General features: G+C 52.4%; 6 protein-coding genes across 6 annotated transcripts; 4 read left to right on the top strand and 2 right to left on the bottom strand.

The window, feature by feature from the left end:
• Positions 1-2,801: 2,801 nt before the first annotated feature.
• Positions 2,802-5,032, top strand: V1518DRAFT_372099 (calcium-activated chloride channel-domain-containing protein; the record flags this gene model as incomplete). Its single annotated transcript, XM_066901380.1, has 2 exons — positions 2,802-3,121; positions 3,175-5,032. The coding sequence occupies 2 exons, from the start codon at positions 2,802-2,804 to the stop codon at positions 5,030-5,032; spliced, it is 2,178 nt and encodes a 725-aa protein (XP_066760690.1).
• Positions 5,033-5,108: 76 nt separating this feature from the next.
• V1518DRAFT_201257 (uncharacterized protein) lies at positions 5,109-7,589 on the top strand. Its single transcript, XM_066900895.1, has 2 exons — positions 5,109-5,634; positions 5,693-7,589. Exons 1-2 carry the CDS (start codon positions 5,341-5,343, stop codon positions 7,382-7,384), a joined length of 1,986 nt encoding a protein of 661 aa, XP_066760689.1. The 5' UTR covers positions 5,109-5,340; the 3' UTR covers positions 7,385-7,589.
• Positions 7,590-9,600: 2,011 nt separating this feature from the next.
• Positions 9,601-10,944, bottom strand: V1518DRAFT_372024 (uncharacterized protein; the record flags this gene model as incomplete). The annotated part of the gene is made up of 1 exon (XM_066901377.1): positions 9,601-10,944. The coding sequence occupies one exon, from the start codon at positions 10,942-10,944 to the stop codon at positions 9,601-9,603; it is 1,344 nt and encodes a 447-aa protein (XP_066760688.1).
• V1518DRAFT_391940 (SGNH hydrolase-type esterase domain-containing protein) lies at positions 10,924-12,350 on the top strand. Its single transcript, XM_066901770.1, has 4 exons — positions 10,924-11,393; positions 11,461-11,585; positions 11,638-12,013; positions 12,078-12,350. The coding sequence occupies exons 1-4, from the start codon at positions 11,288-11,290 to the stop codon at positions 12,236-12,238; spliced, it is 768 nt and encodes a 255-aa protein (XP_066760687.1). The 5' UTR covers positions 10,924-11,287; the 3' UTR covers positions 12,239-12,350.
• Positions 12,351-12,499: 149 nt separating this feature from the next.
• V1518DRAFT_413469 (Got1/Sft2-like family-domain-containing protein) lies at positions 12,500-13,597 on the top strand. Its single transcript, XM_066903325.1, has 6 exons — positions 12,500-12,626; positions 12,736-12,762; positions 12,815-12,879; positions 12,940-13,118; positions 13,228-13,309; positions 13,367-13,597. The coding sequence occupies exons 1-6, from the start codon at positions 12,605-12,607 to the stop codon at positions 13,406-13,408; spliced, it is 417 nt and encodes a 138-aa protein (XP_066760686.1). The 5' UTR covers positions 12,500-12,604; the 3' UTR covers positions 13,409-13,597.
• V1518DRAFT_413467 (profilin) lies at positions 13,527-15,164 on the bottom strand. Its single transcript, XM_066903324.1, has 5 exons — positions 15,105-15,164; positions 14,729-14,858; positions 14,401-14,498; positions 14,210-14,344; positions 13,527-14,156 (listed from the first exon to the last, which is right to left on the bottom strand). Exons 2-5 carry the CDS (start codon positions 14,739-14,741, stop codon positions 14,022-14,024), a joined length of 381 nt encoding a protein of 126 aa, XP_066760685.1. The 5' UTR covers positions 14,742-14,858; positions 15,105-15,164; the 3' UTR covers positions 13,527-14,021.
• Positions 15,165-15,231: the final 67 nt, after the last annotated feature.

Here is a 15,231-nt window from a genome sequence, read left to right as displayed (position 1 = left end):
TTGGCAATGGGCTTGGTTGGGGTGTGCTGAATTACTCTTGCGTCTACCCGCGTGTGCCTGTTTGGCCATCGTGTACGAACCCGTCGAACCGTACACCCTCTCTCGGCGTCCGGTCGTCTTGGCGAGACCCTCGTGCGGCAGGGCTGGGCCGCGGTGAACTGCAGCGCCAAGCGGGAAAAAATTTTCCTGAGCCCCGGCATCCAAGACAGCGATCACTACACGTGGACCGGCCTAAGATGGCAGCGATTTCGGGCGGCGACGAGAGTGTTCCAACCATTTTAGCCGAGCGGCTACGAAGTGCCGGACTAGCCGCCACAGGGACTGAACGCGTCTATAGCCAAACCTTGTTGCGCTCTTGGGCCTGTGGCAGTATGGTAGAGTTTTGTGGCGCTTCATTCAGCCATCTAGTGCACGCCACACAAACCATAATGTCTCCTGGCCGGCCCGCCGCGCGGCCACGGCCGCAGCCCGCTAGCTGTTCGCCCGTTCATGCATGTATATTCAGACTGGGTATTCTCTAGATGAGTGATGTTTGATGCTCGCATTGATTGGCTGTCTGTTAATGACTGTTGTGATGTGAACTATGCGGCCCAACACGCGCAATTCGTCTTCGGGAGTCACAGTTTCGCAATTAACCCAACAATGAGCGAACCAGATTTTGGCCCGTAGGACACAGAAAATTTTTTTAAGTATCGTCCACATTAGGACATGTTCCATGAAGTTTGCGAACAGACCCATCCACGTGCTGGACCCAGCCATTTGATGGACTGGCCTTGCGTTAGTCCTTTGTTGTGACTGCGCCGGTGACGTACCTTGCTGTTCTATATACGGCGCACGAAATATGAGTCTTGCATGCCGCGAAGAATCTGTGAGTAAGAAAATTTTTCAGAAGTGTATGCCCAATCGAGTTTGGAATACCTTGCTGGATGCAAGGCTTTTTGTACATCTAGCTTCGAGACGCGCCCATCAGATTGTCATAGACACGTTCACAGTTCGAAGACGGTCTCGAGTCGTCAGACCTAAAGTCTCGGCGGGGCTACTTACAGAGAGCGGTAAACGCGGGAAGCAGATGGACGAGATGCATCAGACTTCAAGCGAGCACACAAAATGAAGTGAAATAAGGTGTGGCGCACTTTAGCCGAGACAACGGAGAGAATCGCGGCCCGTCCCGCCGCAGCGCAAGAAAAGTGCACACTCCCCGTCTTTCTACTGCTGCCGCATGCTCTCGGGCGGCTGGATTACGTGACATCTCACAAGCTTCAGTCTGTTATATACATGAATGCAACTGTGCGACAGTACAAATGAACAGCGCGACCTAAGTCAGCATGGAGAGACGACTTCCCTGGACGGACCAGAGGAGTCGAGGCAGAGAACTGCCTCGACTCCTCTCGATCATAGCGTGCGGGAGAATTCGCTAGTTGCGACTATTTGTGGGTCACATATTGTGATTCACTATGGTGCCACAGTACAGTCGTTCTAAGTTATGCATGTCCACAAGTATGCTGGCCGAGGTACTATCATGAATGATCAAAATTAAGTAATTAAGTAGTTCACTAGTGAGCTGTTAGTCCTCAATCGTGCAATCACGGGACATAAACGACGCTTTGCGCAGACAAAAAGAGAGTGCCAGTAGATACCAAAGCCACCACAAGGGGACACATGAAGCTTATCAAGCGAACACAACAGCATAGCCATACTAAACAGGTGTTAGACTCCAGTTGCTGTGGTTATCAAAACGCGCAAATTCCATAGCTAGCAGTGTGAATCAACGGCCACGGTAGTGGTACATGTTTGTCCTGGGCTGTGCTGTATGATCCAGTGATTAGTTTTCACGCTAACCAATTGACAAGCCGAATGGCGCAATTTCTCAAATGAGACATATCATAGCATATGCATGCTTGTGGCTTGAAAAAAATCAACAGTAAGTCAAATCTGCAAGTCCACATCACAGTGATGCGATATTGTGAGTATCATATATCGGTGGCGGGTGTTCAGTGGGACAGGCTTCAACAGATTGAGTAGTCAGGCAGAGACAAAGAAATGGAAGTAGTAGCGACTATGCCCGCAGCTCACTGGCAATATTTTATGTGCACGCGACAACCAACAGCGAGGTGCAATATGGCTAGCGTGCTTGATGCGCGACGAACCTGGTCAATTCCGAATTCTAGCCGACGCAGTACTTATCGTGTAAACGCCAAACAAACTGTACAGTGCTGGTAAAGTCGTGCATGGCTGGAAAATCACTTCCCACCATCGCCAACCACATAGACATCACCGACCGGGTAGTTAGTTCGTCATTCAGGAGAATTCTTCCCGTCGCCTGCATAGGCAATCACTGTTCAGTTTGGACAGTTAGTTGTAGCAAGAAGAACGAGGCCTTAACAGGAAACTGCTCAACACATGACGGATGATTCAATGGCATCCATGTAACCGTAGTGCTGTGAAAGGGTATAAATCAGAGGGCGCGCTCGCAGCGCGTGTCGTTAGAGGCGGACGGACATCGAGTGCACGTCTCTGGTCGCAAATGAGCGTCAGCATGAGGGTGTCGTGGCGACGGCGCTGGCGCTAATGCACGGAAAGCCGAACGGCGGCTTCTAGATGAGTGGTGTCGTCATGCTTACCCGGCCGGCGCTGCACGGCGTGTCTGCGCCGCGATCTCGAAAAGCGGCTCCACGGCGCAAGCACAGCTCGTAGGAGAGATTACCGTTCCGATTCAATATATTTTATTGAGTCCATCGCCACTTGGCTTTTGTCACAGATACGTTTAACTGGTCGCGTCGAGTTCCAATTGTGTTCTGCAGATGTCTGAAAGCGAACCCCTCGCGGTCCCTGAGCCGTCTGCCCCTGTCGAGAACTCCGTTGCTGCCACTCCAGGCTCGTCCCCCGCCCAGTGCCCCCCGCAGCTCGCCAATGATGTCGTGATTGTGTTCAACACGCAGTCAGCCAAGATCCCCAAGGACAAGCGGACGGCAGAGGCGGCGGACGATGCGCTCAAGTTTGTGCTCATGGAGCTGGCCAATGCGGGTTTCGAATTCACGACGCGTATTGACCGGCCTGGATCGCTCCTGATCTTCGTCAAGGCAACCGACGCGGTTGTTGCTATTACATCGTATCGCTCAAAGTACGTTTGGCATGGTTGAGGTATTCTGGTTGATGCGTTACTAACATGTTTAGGGTCCGTGAATGGTTGTTCGGAGTGATCACTGCACCTCCTGTTGCGCCTACGGCGGATTCGGAGCTGGACGACAGCTTGACCGTTGCCGAACGTCTTCGACTTGTGTTTGATCGCCTCACTCTACCAGTAGAGGCACATGGTTTGGGAATTACCCCCGGCGAGGGCGACTGGGTGTTCATTGAATCCATTTTTGCCTTGCATGATCCGGACTTTGATGTAGCGTGGATCAAGCGGTGGTCCCGAAAGTGGCTGCTCGATAACGATGAGCTTGAGATCCTGCGCAACACGTTTGGCGAGAAAATTGCGTTCTACTTTGCGTTCTTGCAGTTCTACTTCCGTTGGCTTGCCGTCCCTGCCGTGATCGGTGTGGTTGCTGTGTATATTGCGCCGCCGTTCGCCGGGTGGTATGCTATTGTTAGCGGATTGTGGTGTTTGTCATTTGTGGAAGCGTGGAAGCACCGCGAGAACGAGCTTGCTGTGCAGTGGGGTGTCAAGGGTATCTCGGGTTTGGCCAATGCGCGAGCGAAGTTCAAAGGAGAGTCCGAGAGGGAAAATCCGATTACAAAGGCTATGGAACCGTATTATCCGTCCTGGAAGCGCGTGGTCAAGCAATTGGGCGCCATTCCAACGTCACTGGTTGCGGGTGTACTACTCATGTTGCTGCAGGTGATTGCGTTTGCACTTGAGATCTTTTTGTCGGAAATTTATGATGGTCCGTTGAAGCAATATCTCGTGTTCGTACCGACGGTGCTACTTGCCACGCTTGTTCCTACTCTGTCCGCCATTTACAACATCATCGTAACAGCGTCGACCGATTGGGAGAACCATGTGTCCGAGGACTCGTATGAGCGATCTATCATCCAGAAGACGTTCGTGCTAAACTTCTTGACGTCGTTCATGGGCCTGTTTTTGTCAGCCTACGTATATCTGCCATTCGGGCATTTGATTGCTCCGAACATCGACTTTATTACCTCGACTGTGCAGGGCGTGATGGGTCAGCTGGGAGACAAGGCCCTCAGCCACAAGGAGTTCTCTATCAACGTGCTCCGACTGCGTCAGCAGTTTATCTATTTCACGGGTACAGCGCAGGGCGTTAATTTTTTTGTGGAGACTCTGTTGCCGTATATCCAACGTCGAGTTTTTAAGGAAGCTAAGAAGCTTGTTGCTGGCGCTCCGGTTGAAATTAAAGACGACGAGGCTGAGGCTCCATTTTTGGCACGGGTCCGCGGCGAGCGGGATTTTCCAGACTATGACGTCAACGAGGACTATCGGGAAATGGTTGTTCAGTTTGGATATCTCTCGCTCTTTGGCATTGTGTGGCCAATGGCGCCGTTTGCAGATTTCATCAACAACTGGATTGAGCTTCGCGGCGACGCCATGAAGATCTGCTTGGACACGAAGCGCCCGATTCCCGCGCGGGCGGAGTCGATTGGCCCGTGGCTGGACAACCTGACATTTCTGACGTGGCTGGGCAGTCTAACGACGGCGAGCCTGGTCGCCATGTTCGGCCAGTCGACGAGCTCGTCGACGAATCTAGTGAGCACCGGTCCATGGATGCTGCTGGCGACGATGCTACTGTCGGAGCACGGCTACCTCGCTGCGCGGTACCTGACAGCGATTTTGTTTGACGCGTTCGACAGCACGATCATCCAGAAGGACCAGCGTCAGGACTACGTGAACCGACAGGACACGCTGAAGCGCAGCTCCGGGGCGGAGGACCTGGTGGAGGCGTACGATTACAAAGCATCGGTGCAGGCGGAGGGTAAGACGGCGCTGTGGCACGAGGCGGTGTCGGGCGCGGTGACGCTACTGCAGACGTCGCGGGTAAAGACGGAGGTGGAGAAGAAGGAGGAGTAGGGAGGATAGAGGGTTGACGTAATATATGGAGCAGTGGGCTATGTTGAATACCTCCGCGCACCGCACGGCGGGCGGCTGGGGCGGCGGGCCTGGCCGCGGCGGTGGAGGCTGTGCCTGGCCGGGGTTTGGGCGGTGCCGTGAAAGGGGCGGCGCCGTGTCTGACTGCGACTGCGATCGAGAAACGTCACTTCCACCGCCTCCATCGTCAGCACCACCACATGTGCCCAGCCTGCCCCCTCCGCGGCCGCGGTCCCTAACTGCCTAGTTATTAGTTGCCCTGCGCACATCTACCCGCCTCTCCCGCAACTATGCGCGAGCACCACCACGGCTTCCGATCCGCCGTGCTCTCGGTGGTCGTTCTCGCCCTCCTCGGCCGCAGTTTCGGTGCGCATGCCGTCCCGGTGCTCGAGAACAGCTGTTTCGTCGCTAGATCTACCATCTCCAACTCGACTACGTCGCTCTTTATCGGCTCGTCAAACTCCTCTGTGAACTACAGCAAGGCGTACGAGATCGTCGTCGAGAGCGAGTCGGAGTCTGAGGCGATGACTTATATGGCGTACATCAACCCCTTGACCGTGGATGCCTCACGGCTCGGCACTAGCGTATGTATATTCACTCATCCGGTCCTTGACTTCCTTGATACTGATACTGTTCCCATAGAATGTCACATACACTGGCGAGCTCGTGGTCTATTCGCCGAACTCATCCGTGTCCCTCAACTCGAGCTCCATTGCCTACATTTCATGCGACAACAACCTGGACGTCATTTCCGACACGGTCATCCGCGCCGTCGACGCGAACCCGTCCTTCATTCTCCTCTATTCCACTACCGATGCGCGCTGTGACTTCACGCGGTCGTACGAGTTGTACGACGGCGATATCGGCGCCGTGTTCTCAACGCTCTCCGCGTCCGTCGCGCGTCAGTTGCTGGCGGCAATTAACAACAGTGACTCCCTTCTCTCCGCGGACGTCGTCGTCAACACAACGTACATCATGGACTCAATTACCGCCACCACCACTGGCACCGCAACAACGTCCAGTGCGACGGCAAAGAGGGATGTTACTACGGTATTTGCTACTCAGACGGTAGGTGCCGCCACCACCACGAACCCGGGATTTTCGACCTGGACAGCGGCGCCGCAACCTACTGGTGATACCTCTTACACCGATGGGACAACCTCCAAAAGTACTTCGGTGGCGATGATTGTGCTATACACCATCGCCGGCATTGTGTCTGGCCTCTTCCTCATTGTCATTATTTTCGGCGCAATCAGGGCACATCGTCATCCAGAGAGATATCAGATCCAAACCAACGCAGATGGCACAGTGCAGCGCTCGACGCGTGCGCGCGGCATTGCGAGAGCCGTGCTCGACTCTCTTCCGCTGGTAACAGTGCCGCAGCCGCGACAACACCCCGAACGTCGCCACCACAGCACCGACAGTGCCGACAGCGAAGAGGCAGGTATCAAGATGGTGCAAATTGATCCTGCTACCGGTCAGGAGATCACCAGCGTTTCTTCGGATGGGCCGAAGGAAGACGGCGATTCTAACGCTCAGGAATCCGTCGACACAGAGGGCAGCAGTCGGCCATCAACCTCAGAGCACTCTGAGACGATCTCCCTGCCGCCGGAGATGATATTCTCGACCGATACGTGCCCAATTTGCTTCGAACAGTTTGAACCCGGCCAGGACCTGCGGGTGCTACCCTGCCACCACGGCTTCCACGCCGCATGCGTCGATCCCTGGCTCCTCAATTCCTCATCACAGTGTCCACTGTGTCGCGTGGATCTGAATCTTCGTGTCGGGGAAGAAGTACCCGAGATGCCCCCAGGTCTTCTCGAAGACGGCAATGCGGGCACTCTACGCCCACACGAGACCGCTACTGAGATGGTGCATCCGGAGAACGGTTTGTTTTTCAGGATCAACCGATGGCTCGACACATGGAATGCGCAGTTGCTGCCCGCGGAAGAGCGGCACCGCGCGATGCAACGGATTCGCCAGGATGGCGAAAATCGGCGGGAGCTGCTGCGGCGGCAGCGCGAACATTTGAGCAGTGACCGTGGACAGAGCGCGTGGCGGCGGTTTGTGGACCGGCGGAGGCATGTTTTGCAGCAGGAACAGCGGCAACAACGATCACAGCAGCCGGAGCAGGTGCAGCAACGAGAGCAGGCGCGGCAACCATCACGTCCATCACAGCAGCTACCACAGCAACAGCCATCCGCAGCGCAGCAGACAGAGACTCAATCACAGCAAACTGAGACTCAACCGCAGCAAGTACCGCAGCTATCATCTCAATCCACAACCGTCGTAGATCGACCTAGCGCTGACTCCACCAGTGCCAATACGCGATGATCTACACCTCTAAATATGAATTTGCATGTTGGATACCTGTAGACATCCTTCACGCCATGTAAGGCTGCATACCAGCTTTTGATGAAAATCTACTCCGCACCATTGGTACAGGTGACGATATATATACACGACATCATGATTGCAAAATTTCTTAAATGGGTAGGAACACATAGTATATGATTTTAGCTGGACGGGTTTTTGAAGGGGTGGTTTAGTTTTTCATGATAAAATGACGATTTTTGTGTAACCATAGACGGCATAGTTTGACATGTAATAAAGGCTTAGATTTGCTAACTTTCTCTACATGCGCGTCTTTGTGTGGCGATCAATCACGGCTTCAATTCGGTTGCTGATGGTGGTGATTTTGCCTGGGATCTGTATGTCAAGCTAAGTTGACTTCCCACTTCACATGGCACTTCTCAACTCCCTACCTTCAAGATTGTTCAGCAGGACAGTGCGACCGGTCGCCACTGATGCACGACGACTGTCTACTCAGGTGGTAACAGACTGGCAGCAGACGCAATTGTTAGCAAAGTATCACATCAACAGAAGAGAATTCAGAGGGAAGCGAAAATCGTCATGCAGTCAAGGTCAAAGCAAATAACCCGTCAGAGTAGAATGCGGTATCATAGGATGAAGCGTGGCATACAAGCGCAGCAATCTGCGCGAGACGGAACGCGTAAGATGGCGTGGCATAGGAGGCGCTCATAGTGAACCCGAGGCGTTGAATAGTTCACCGAAGTGCATGTCGCTCGATGTATGTAGAAGGCGATCAAGCAACGGGAAGAATATACCGACAGAAAAATCGAGAGTTTTAGTCTCGCGGTCGACGGTGATAGTACCTTGTATCAACGAACGAAGCGATGCTTAGAGTGGAGGCGCAGAAGCAGAGGCGCAGAAGTGTCGAGGGCCGAACAGCCTGATTGAAGCCGGTTGCCGGTTTCGACAACTGCACTTCATGAAGAAGTGCGCCGCGGCACCGAGGTGCGAGAGAACCCAATGTCGTAAGAATGTACTGGGTTGTGCTGTGGATGTCAAAAGTCGTCGTGCAGTTAACTGAGGTGCAGAAGCATCAAAGGCTGTGATACGCGGTCGGTGTCCAGTGGTAATTGCTTCACTTCACGAAGAAGCATGTCGGTACGTCGGTGTCTCTGGAGCTTGATTTTAGTGACTTTGCTGTGCTGTGCACTTGGTAACTTAGTCGTGACGCTTCAGATGTGACTGAGAGCATGAGAGCGTCGAAGACTAACGAGCCGCTGTGGATCGGACGCAGCCGGTAGTGACAGCTGCGCTTTAAGAGAGTGCGCCAGAACGTTGGACGCAAGCCATTGCCAGAAGCTGTGATAGGCTGCCAGGAGATGAATCGTCGGACTTCGAACGAAAGGAGGAGGAGGCAAATCTGAGCCGGGGGCCATTGAGTGAAACAGTCGTTTTCGATCGTAGTGTTTCCCGCAGAATCACACCTGACAGCAAGTGCGAAAGAACAAGATGCCAGAGGCTGTGTGAGACTGCGCGACAAGATGTCGAATAAAGACTGCGAGGGGACCGCGCAGGGAGTACGGTGTGGGGGTGAGTGCTCTGAAGCCGGGCAACGCTGGGAGCTGGAGGGCGGTGTAGCAATGTAGGGATAGTTAAGTAGCGATTTGCGAGTCAAAGTCAGGAAACTGGCGAGACGGAAGCATGGGGGAAAGACAAGAGAAATGAGGAGAAGAGAACAAAGGAGAGGAGGGCGCGAGAGAACAAAGGAGAGGAGGGCGCGAGCGCAACGTGACTTACACGCCCGCCGCCGGGCAACGCGATGTTTGTTGTTTGCCTATGCAAGAACATTAGCGTTGCTGCACCCGCGTTGCAGGACATCGCACGAGTTTGGTCAGACGGGGCACTTTCGGGCCCTCGTTCTTCTTCTGCAATGTCTGCGACGCTGGGCATTGCAAACTGACCGCCTCGAGTACGCATGATGGGATCAGATCAATTTAGTGGAGCGAGCCTGGCGTTGGAATAAAGTAGCGCGGAGTCGTGATGTGAGTTCTGCGTGATCCGGAAGAGGACAACGCTAGTGCCACGATACAAGACGCGAAACTCGTCCGACCAGACTCAGCAGACGCGCGCGAGCAACGGGTCATACAACTAGTTCCAAATAATTATTCAAAAAAACTCCTGTAAGAACACCGATGATATGTAACACTCAAAGTCCTAGTAAACAAAGAAAAATGCGATCAAATCCCTTCCAAGAACTTGTCCTGCCACATGGCAAACCACTTTGAATACGCGTCTTCAACAATCGTATACCCGAGCTGCGCGATATCAGACGCCAATGACTTAATGCTATCACGGTGGAACAAAACGTCATCGTAGTCTTCACCGTCCATTATGCCGCCGCCAAACTCGTCCAGCTCGGCAGACAGCTGGGTAGACAGCGATGTGAGCCTATTCAGGAATGCGGCAAATGCCTCCGTCGCGGTCGTGGGCGAAGTTAAGTCCTTCTTCAACAACTCGTCGTACACAGCGGACACTGTTCTGCGTTTCAGCAATGATGTGTACAGGATAGTGATCATGTTGATCCTGCTCTGCCAGAGCTTTGCGAGCACAAGAAGCTGCTCTGCATTTTTGTCGTCTGTTTCTCTCTTCTCGACCGAGTCTTCTGCGTCTTGATCCTCAGAGTCGGAGTCGGCCAATCCCCATGTATCACTTCCGTTTTCTATCGCGCTGGAAGGATCCTCTATAAACTCATGCAGCTCTGCTTTCACATCCATGATCATGTTGCGCACTAACCGTACGTCATCAGCAACGACCTTCAACACGCCCTCGACCCCATCTGAGCCTTCCGCTATCTTCTGCTCGAACCTGCGGAATGCGCTACACTGTGAGATGAGGATGCCGGCAGACACATACTTGTACTCGTTCTCTTGCGTATTTGCGTCTTCGTAAACTAGTTCTTGCAAGTTCTCCGCTTCATTCTTCGTGCTGTCTTCTAGTGCTAAATCTGCAAGTTTCTGAATAACCACGTCCTTATGCCGACTCGACGATTTAGCACTCGAAGGCTCGTCAGCAATGACCTCGTCTATCAGACGCTCGACCGCAGAACAGAGATTGATACACCGCGCACGCCGCTGCTGAACAACAGCATCAACCGCATATCGTAGTTCCGCCTTGCGGAACTTGTCCTTCATCGTCATGATAAACTCTCCTAGCATCAACGCAAAGAGCCCACCAATTTGATTCAGTGCCTCAGCAAGCGCACGCTCATTTGATTGCGCTGCACCACTTGCAGATGACGATAATGACACGGCATCAGCGTTTAGACTGGTCGAAAAGCGGGCAAGTGCAAGCTTTGTGCACTGGATCTGGATGTTGCCGACGGTGCGGTCGAGATTGGGGACATGGCCCTCGTCCTTCGGAGAAGGGTCGAGCAGCTCGCGTGGCACGGATCGCAGGGTCTTGACACATTCAAAAAGAACGGCCCGTGCGGTTCCGGCAGCGTCTATGACAAGAGACATGCCGGACAAGGAGGAGAAGGAGAGTAGAAGAGGAGGACGGAACAGTTGGGATATTACGGCCATCGAAATTTTTCGAGGTCTCAAGACAACCATAGACATTAAACCTTAATTCATGTTGCGGACGCAATTACTTGCTCAAATTTGGCAGTGTAAGAAGAATACAGTTCAGTTTTGGTTAGAAGTGAAGCTATTTCACTGTACATCGATTGTATCGGGTTGCAAAGGAAATACGAGCGCGAGAAGTGATGACCACCGCCGTAAATGAAGTTGAGCCAGCTCGCAGCAACCTAAACGGGCTCAACAGCACAAACCTCCTTCCCAACTCGCAGAACTTATCTCAGACCAATAAATCGAGCCCTTGCCAATTGAACCCAGAACCCCGTCTCCAACCTACCGAATAATTGCAATGGCTCTTGAATACGACAAGATTGTGCTCTTCGGCGACTCCATTACGCAGTACTGCTTCAATACCGAGGTCGCCGACTTCTGTCTTGGCCCCGCGCTGCAGAACCGTACACTTCCCTCCCTCTATGCTACTCCTTTGTTTGCTGCTGTTCCTAACTTTTTTTTGCACAACAGTCTACACGCGGAAGTTTGACATCATACAGCGTGGCTATGGCGGATACACATCCGAGCATGCGGTGCGCATGATCGACAAGCTCATCACGCAGGAGACAACCCCAACAACGAAAGTCAAGCTTATGGTCAGTTTTGTCGTCTCCAACATTTTGATTTAAGGCTGATTGTTGAGCTCAGATCGTGTTTTTCGGCACGAACGACTCTGTCATGCCGTCGAACAAGGCACAGCACACGCCCATCGAAAAATACAAGGACAACCTACGTTACATCACCCATGCCGCGCAAGCAGCTGACATCAAGGTGATTCTCATTGGAGCTGGTCCGTACAACGATCACCAGTGGACAATCACCCGCCCGGGCGTCAACGACCGCACGACAATTCGCGCGCGGGAGTACTGCGACGCGGCTTTTGATGTCGCAAAGGAACTCGACATCCCCTTTGTGCCGATGTGGAATTTGATCATGAATGACATTGGCTATGACGGCACCGGACCTCTGCCAGGGCTGAGAGAGGGGTCTGCGAAGAACCCGTTAACCAAGTACCTTGTCGACGGTGAGTCCATCTGTGCCCCTCATTAAGTGACACTGATTGTTAATACGTCCTCTTCTCCTCACAGGCTTGCACTACCTTGGACCGGCGTACAAAATAGAATTTGACGGTATCATGAGGGCGATTAGTTTCGCATACCCTGAGCTTGCTCCCGAAAATGTCCCGCTGCGGCTACCGCTATGGGCCGACCTGAAGCATCCTGACGACATCCTTCCGGCATTGGCATAAGCGATGCTCTTGACATCTGGTACCAATCATAAAGAATGAAACAATGGCCCTTGGGAATGGCAAGATATAGTCCAGCCCATGGAAATGATAAGATAGACAAATCTAGCCGCAGCATCGCGTTGCCGAGCGTCTGAGCTCGGCGAATTGAGCTAGCGTGCGGCGCATCCATCAAGGATGTGAGCTGGTCACACTGAGAGTCACAAGTCACAGGGGTTTACTCCAGCACAGCTGGCCGCGACGGCGCACACACTATGCTCTCAATTTACGCGTAGCTAAGCTGACCTTCCCATCCTCCTCCAACTAACTTCCCACGAGCCATTCGCTTCAACGCTGCGTCCCTCGCAAGCGACAGACATAACCGATATCATGTGGCTTACAGATTTACAGAGTGCGTTGTCCGTGTGCCGTGGAATTCCAAATAGACCGCAGGGACCGTAGGAGTACTGTGGGTTTCCTTCAGCGCAGTTGCTAACCATCATTATCGCCGGAATTTATAGAAGCTGGTGTTGGCCTTACAGCAGCTGGTACGTCGCTCGTTCTCCATTATATTTAGATGCGGTACTGATACATACCCAGGCTCTCTATTTCTTATTCTTGGGGTCCTCACACTGTTCGACTCTGCCCTCCTTGCATTTGGAAACGTATGTTGCCGCGTCCATATGCATTTTTCGCGTCTGTATCGTGGCCATTAACCGAACCAGATTCTTTTTATCGCAGGCGTCTTTTTAATAATCGGTGTGAAACGTGCACAGTACTTCTTTATCCGTCGGGAAAAAATTAGAGGCACCCTCTGCTTCGTATTCGGAATAGTCCTCATCCTCTTGCGGCGACCGATTACAGGGTTTATCATCGAGTTTTGCGGCATTCTTGCTCTGTTTGGGTATGTACTTCTGTTTTGTGTGCTGCCAATTTGTGCGGCAACGCGTACGCGTTACATATAATCATTGTGCATGCGTAGTCACAGGCTAACCTAGTCTGCTACACCACAGCGACTTCTTCTCGATTGTTGTTGCATTCCTTCGTTCGGTACCGTTCATTGGGCCCATTCTTTCATCTCCGTTCATCGCTCCCGTAAGCTTCCCCGCTATCGCTCTTGTCCGGTCTCATCAGACTAACGCTTTCTACAAGACAATTGATCGTCTCGCCGGCATACGCGTGCTACCACTATAGAGCGCAAAATTTCATCCCACGCCGCAAAGATAATTTCGCATGCAGCTTCCTGCCACTATTTTCATGCACCTGCAAATATCCACCCATATACACTACAACGTTCATGTCAACGACATTATACTTTATGAGCTATATATTATTTTTATCGTGTACAGTAGTAACTAATCGTTTAATACTTCTTGTCTTTCTTGCGATGACGTGCGCAGATGGCCCATGGACTGTCATCAGGTTCTGCAGTAAACGTAGTCATCATTTGCAAGTCTAACTAGACATACAACACAGTCGTTCATTCCTCCAGCTATACTCCTCCCAGCCACAAGCCCGCACACGCAATCTGACCTCTGCTTTGGTCGCTTCACGCACACATGTGACAACCAGTAATGACCCCAGCAAATAGCCGCATAGTCACAGCATTAAGACGAAATCTAATTCACAGCATAAGTGTATCAGAAGTGACAAATAATTACGGGAGAAATTAAAAATAATAATAAAAGCAACAAGATCAAAGTTACAAGAGCGTGGACGGCTTCAAGATGGCTGAGAGTGCGTTTGCTCACCGGATGGACGAGTACAGATGAAAGGGCGCGACCGGGAGACAGGAAACGCAAGTGCTTTAATACCCAACGCTAATGAGATAGTCCGCCAGTTGTTCCACGATCTTGGTCGCTTCTCCAGGCTGGACGCCTTCGGGGTAGTGCGCCAGCAAAATAGCCTGCGTTGTCCTCACGATGACGAGACCTTCCGCACCCTGCAGTCGTTAGATCCATCACCGATCGACAACTATTCTTAGTATAACCTTACCTTCTTTCCGTAAATACTTCGGTCGTCCGCCCGGAGTAAGAAATACTTGATGCCCTGCGCGTGCAGACCCTTCGCCTGCAGACCAGCCGAGTTCTCGAAACCGGAACGGATCTCTGACAGCTCAGACGTGGACAACTGCATGTGTTAGTAATATGTTAGACTGTATCAAACAAAAAAGGGACAGAACTCACATCAAAGCCGGCAGACTTGGCCCACACGCTGTCACCAGCCCTCGAGTAGATCGCGGCCTTGTCGACATTTCGCGACGCGACGAGGTTATCGATATACGCTGTACATTACCATAACCGTTAGCTTCGCCCTAAACCTTCTTCTCCAAGCAGGCTACCCAAGGGAAGAGGGGTGGCCAAAATGCAAAACCAGCCTTGCAACTTCGTGAAGTTTGCTTGCCTCACGTCGCCCCCTTTTAGCATTCTCCAGCATGGATCGCACAGAAACGACAAATAGTCCACGAAAAATGCGACGGTTTCATCATGAAAGACTTCCAAAAATAAAACGTACCTTGCCACGACATTATGTATGCAACGATGTGATCCTGTAAATCTCGGTGATGGCGCGCGTATCGACGTCGTCAAAGAGTAACGGTTCCAAAAAGCAAGCGTAACGAGGAAGAAAACAAAACACAAAGGCGCTAAAAAAGATCAACGCGTTAGTCGCCGCACAAGCGAGTAAAAAGCGCCAGCTGTGTGCCAGTCGTCGCGTGGCCGTGGGTGGTCGTTCAAAAAGTATGAGCGTGGAAGCTTCGGAACAGGTCAAAGCTCTCCGCGTCCCACGATTCGACCAGCATCGACAGCACACAATCTGGACATCCTCAAGTCCCGAGGCAGCAGTTGCACGGTGGTATACGCAATAAAACCAAGAAATGGGGGGTACGTACGTGCGCAGAGTGCGTTGTGAGTAGGAGGGCTGAAGTGTGGTGCTGGTTTTTGATATGCTGAGCGGAGCGGCGCAACGCGGCACAGATGAGCGCGTCGTGCTAACCCTAATTCTCTACGCCATACTAT

This window comes from Limtongia smithiae (genome assembly GCF_038497785.1).
Source record: "Limtongia smithiae strain NRRL Y-17922 unplaced genomic scaffold V1518scaffold_3, whole genome shotgun sequence".
In the NCBI taxonomy this organism is placed as follows: Eukaryota; Fungi; Ascomycota; class Lipomycetes; order Lipomycetales; family Lipomycetaceae; genus Limtongia; species Limtongia smithiae.
This window is presented reverse-complemented; position numbering and strand designations above follow the sequence as displayed.

Coding starts and splice junctions, on each gene's coding strand:
- V1518DRAFT_391940 (XM_066901770.1), top strand. CDS start 11,288: ATGGCTCTTGAATACGACAAGATTGTGCTCTTCGGCGACTCCATTACG. Junction 11,586..11,637: donor CAACGAAAGTCAAGCTTATG/GTCAGTTTTGTC, acceptor TGTTGAGCTCAG/ATCGTGTTTTTCGGCACGAA. Junction 12,014..12,077: donor AACCAAGTACCTTGTCGACG/GTGAGTCCATCT, acceptor TTCTCCTCACAG/GCTTGCACTACCTTGGACCG.
- V1518DRAFT_413469 (XM_066903325.1), top strand. CDS start 12,605: ATGTGGCTTACAGATTTACAGA. Junction 12,627..12,735: donor GTGGCTTACAGATTTACAGA/GTGCGTTGTCCG, acceptor CGGAATTTATAG/AAGCTGGTGTTGGCCTTACA. Junction 12,763..12,814: donor TGTTGGCCTTACAGCAGCTG/GTACGTCGCTCG, acceptor ATACATACCCAG/GCTCTCTATTTCTTATTCTT.
- V1518DRAFT_413467 (XM_066903324.1), bottom strand. Junction 14,345..14,400: donor CCAAGTCTGCCGGCTTTGAT/GTGAGTTCTGTC, acceptor TAACACATGCAG/TTGTCCACGTCTGAGCTGTC. Junction 14,157..14,209: donor GAAGTATTTACGGAAAGAAG/GTAAGGTTATAC, acceptor TAACGACTGCAG/GGTGCGGAAGGTCTCGTCAT.
- V1518DRAFT_201257 (XM_066900895.1), top strand. CDS start 5,341: ATGCGCGAGCACCACCACGGCTTCCGATCCGCCGTGCTCTCGGTGGTC. Junction 5,635..5,692: donor CCTCACGGCTCGGCACTAGC/GTATGTATATTC, acceptor CTGTTCCCATAG/AATGTCACATACACTGGCGA.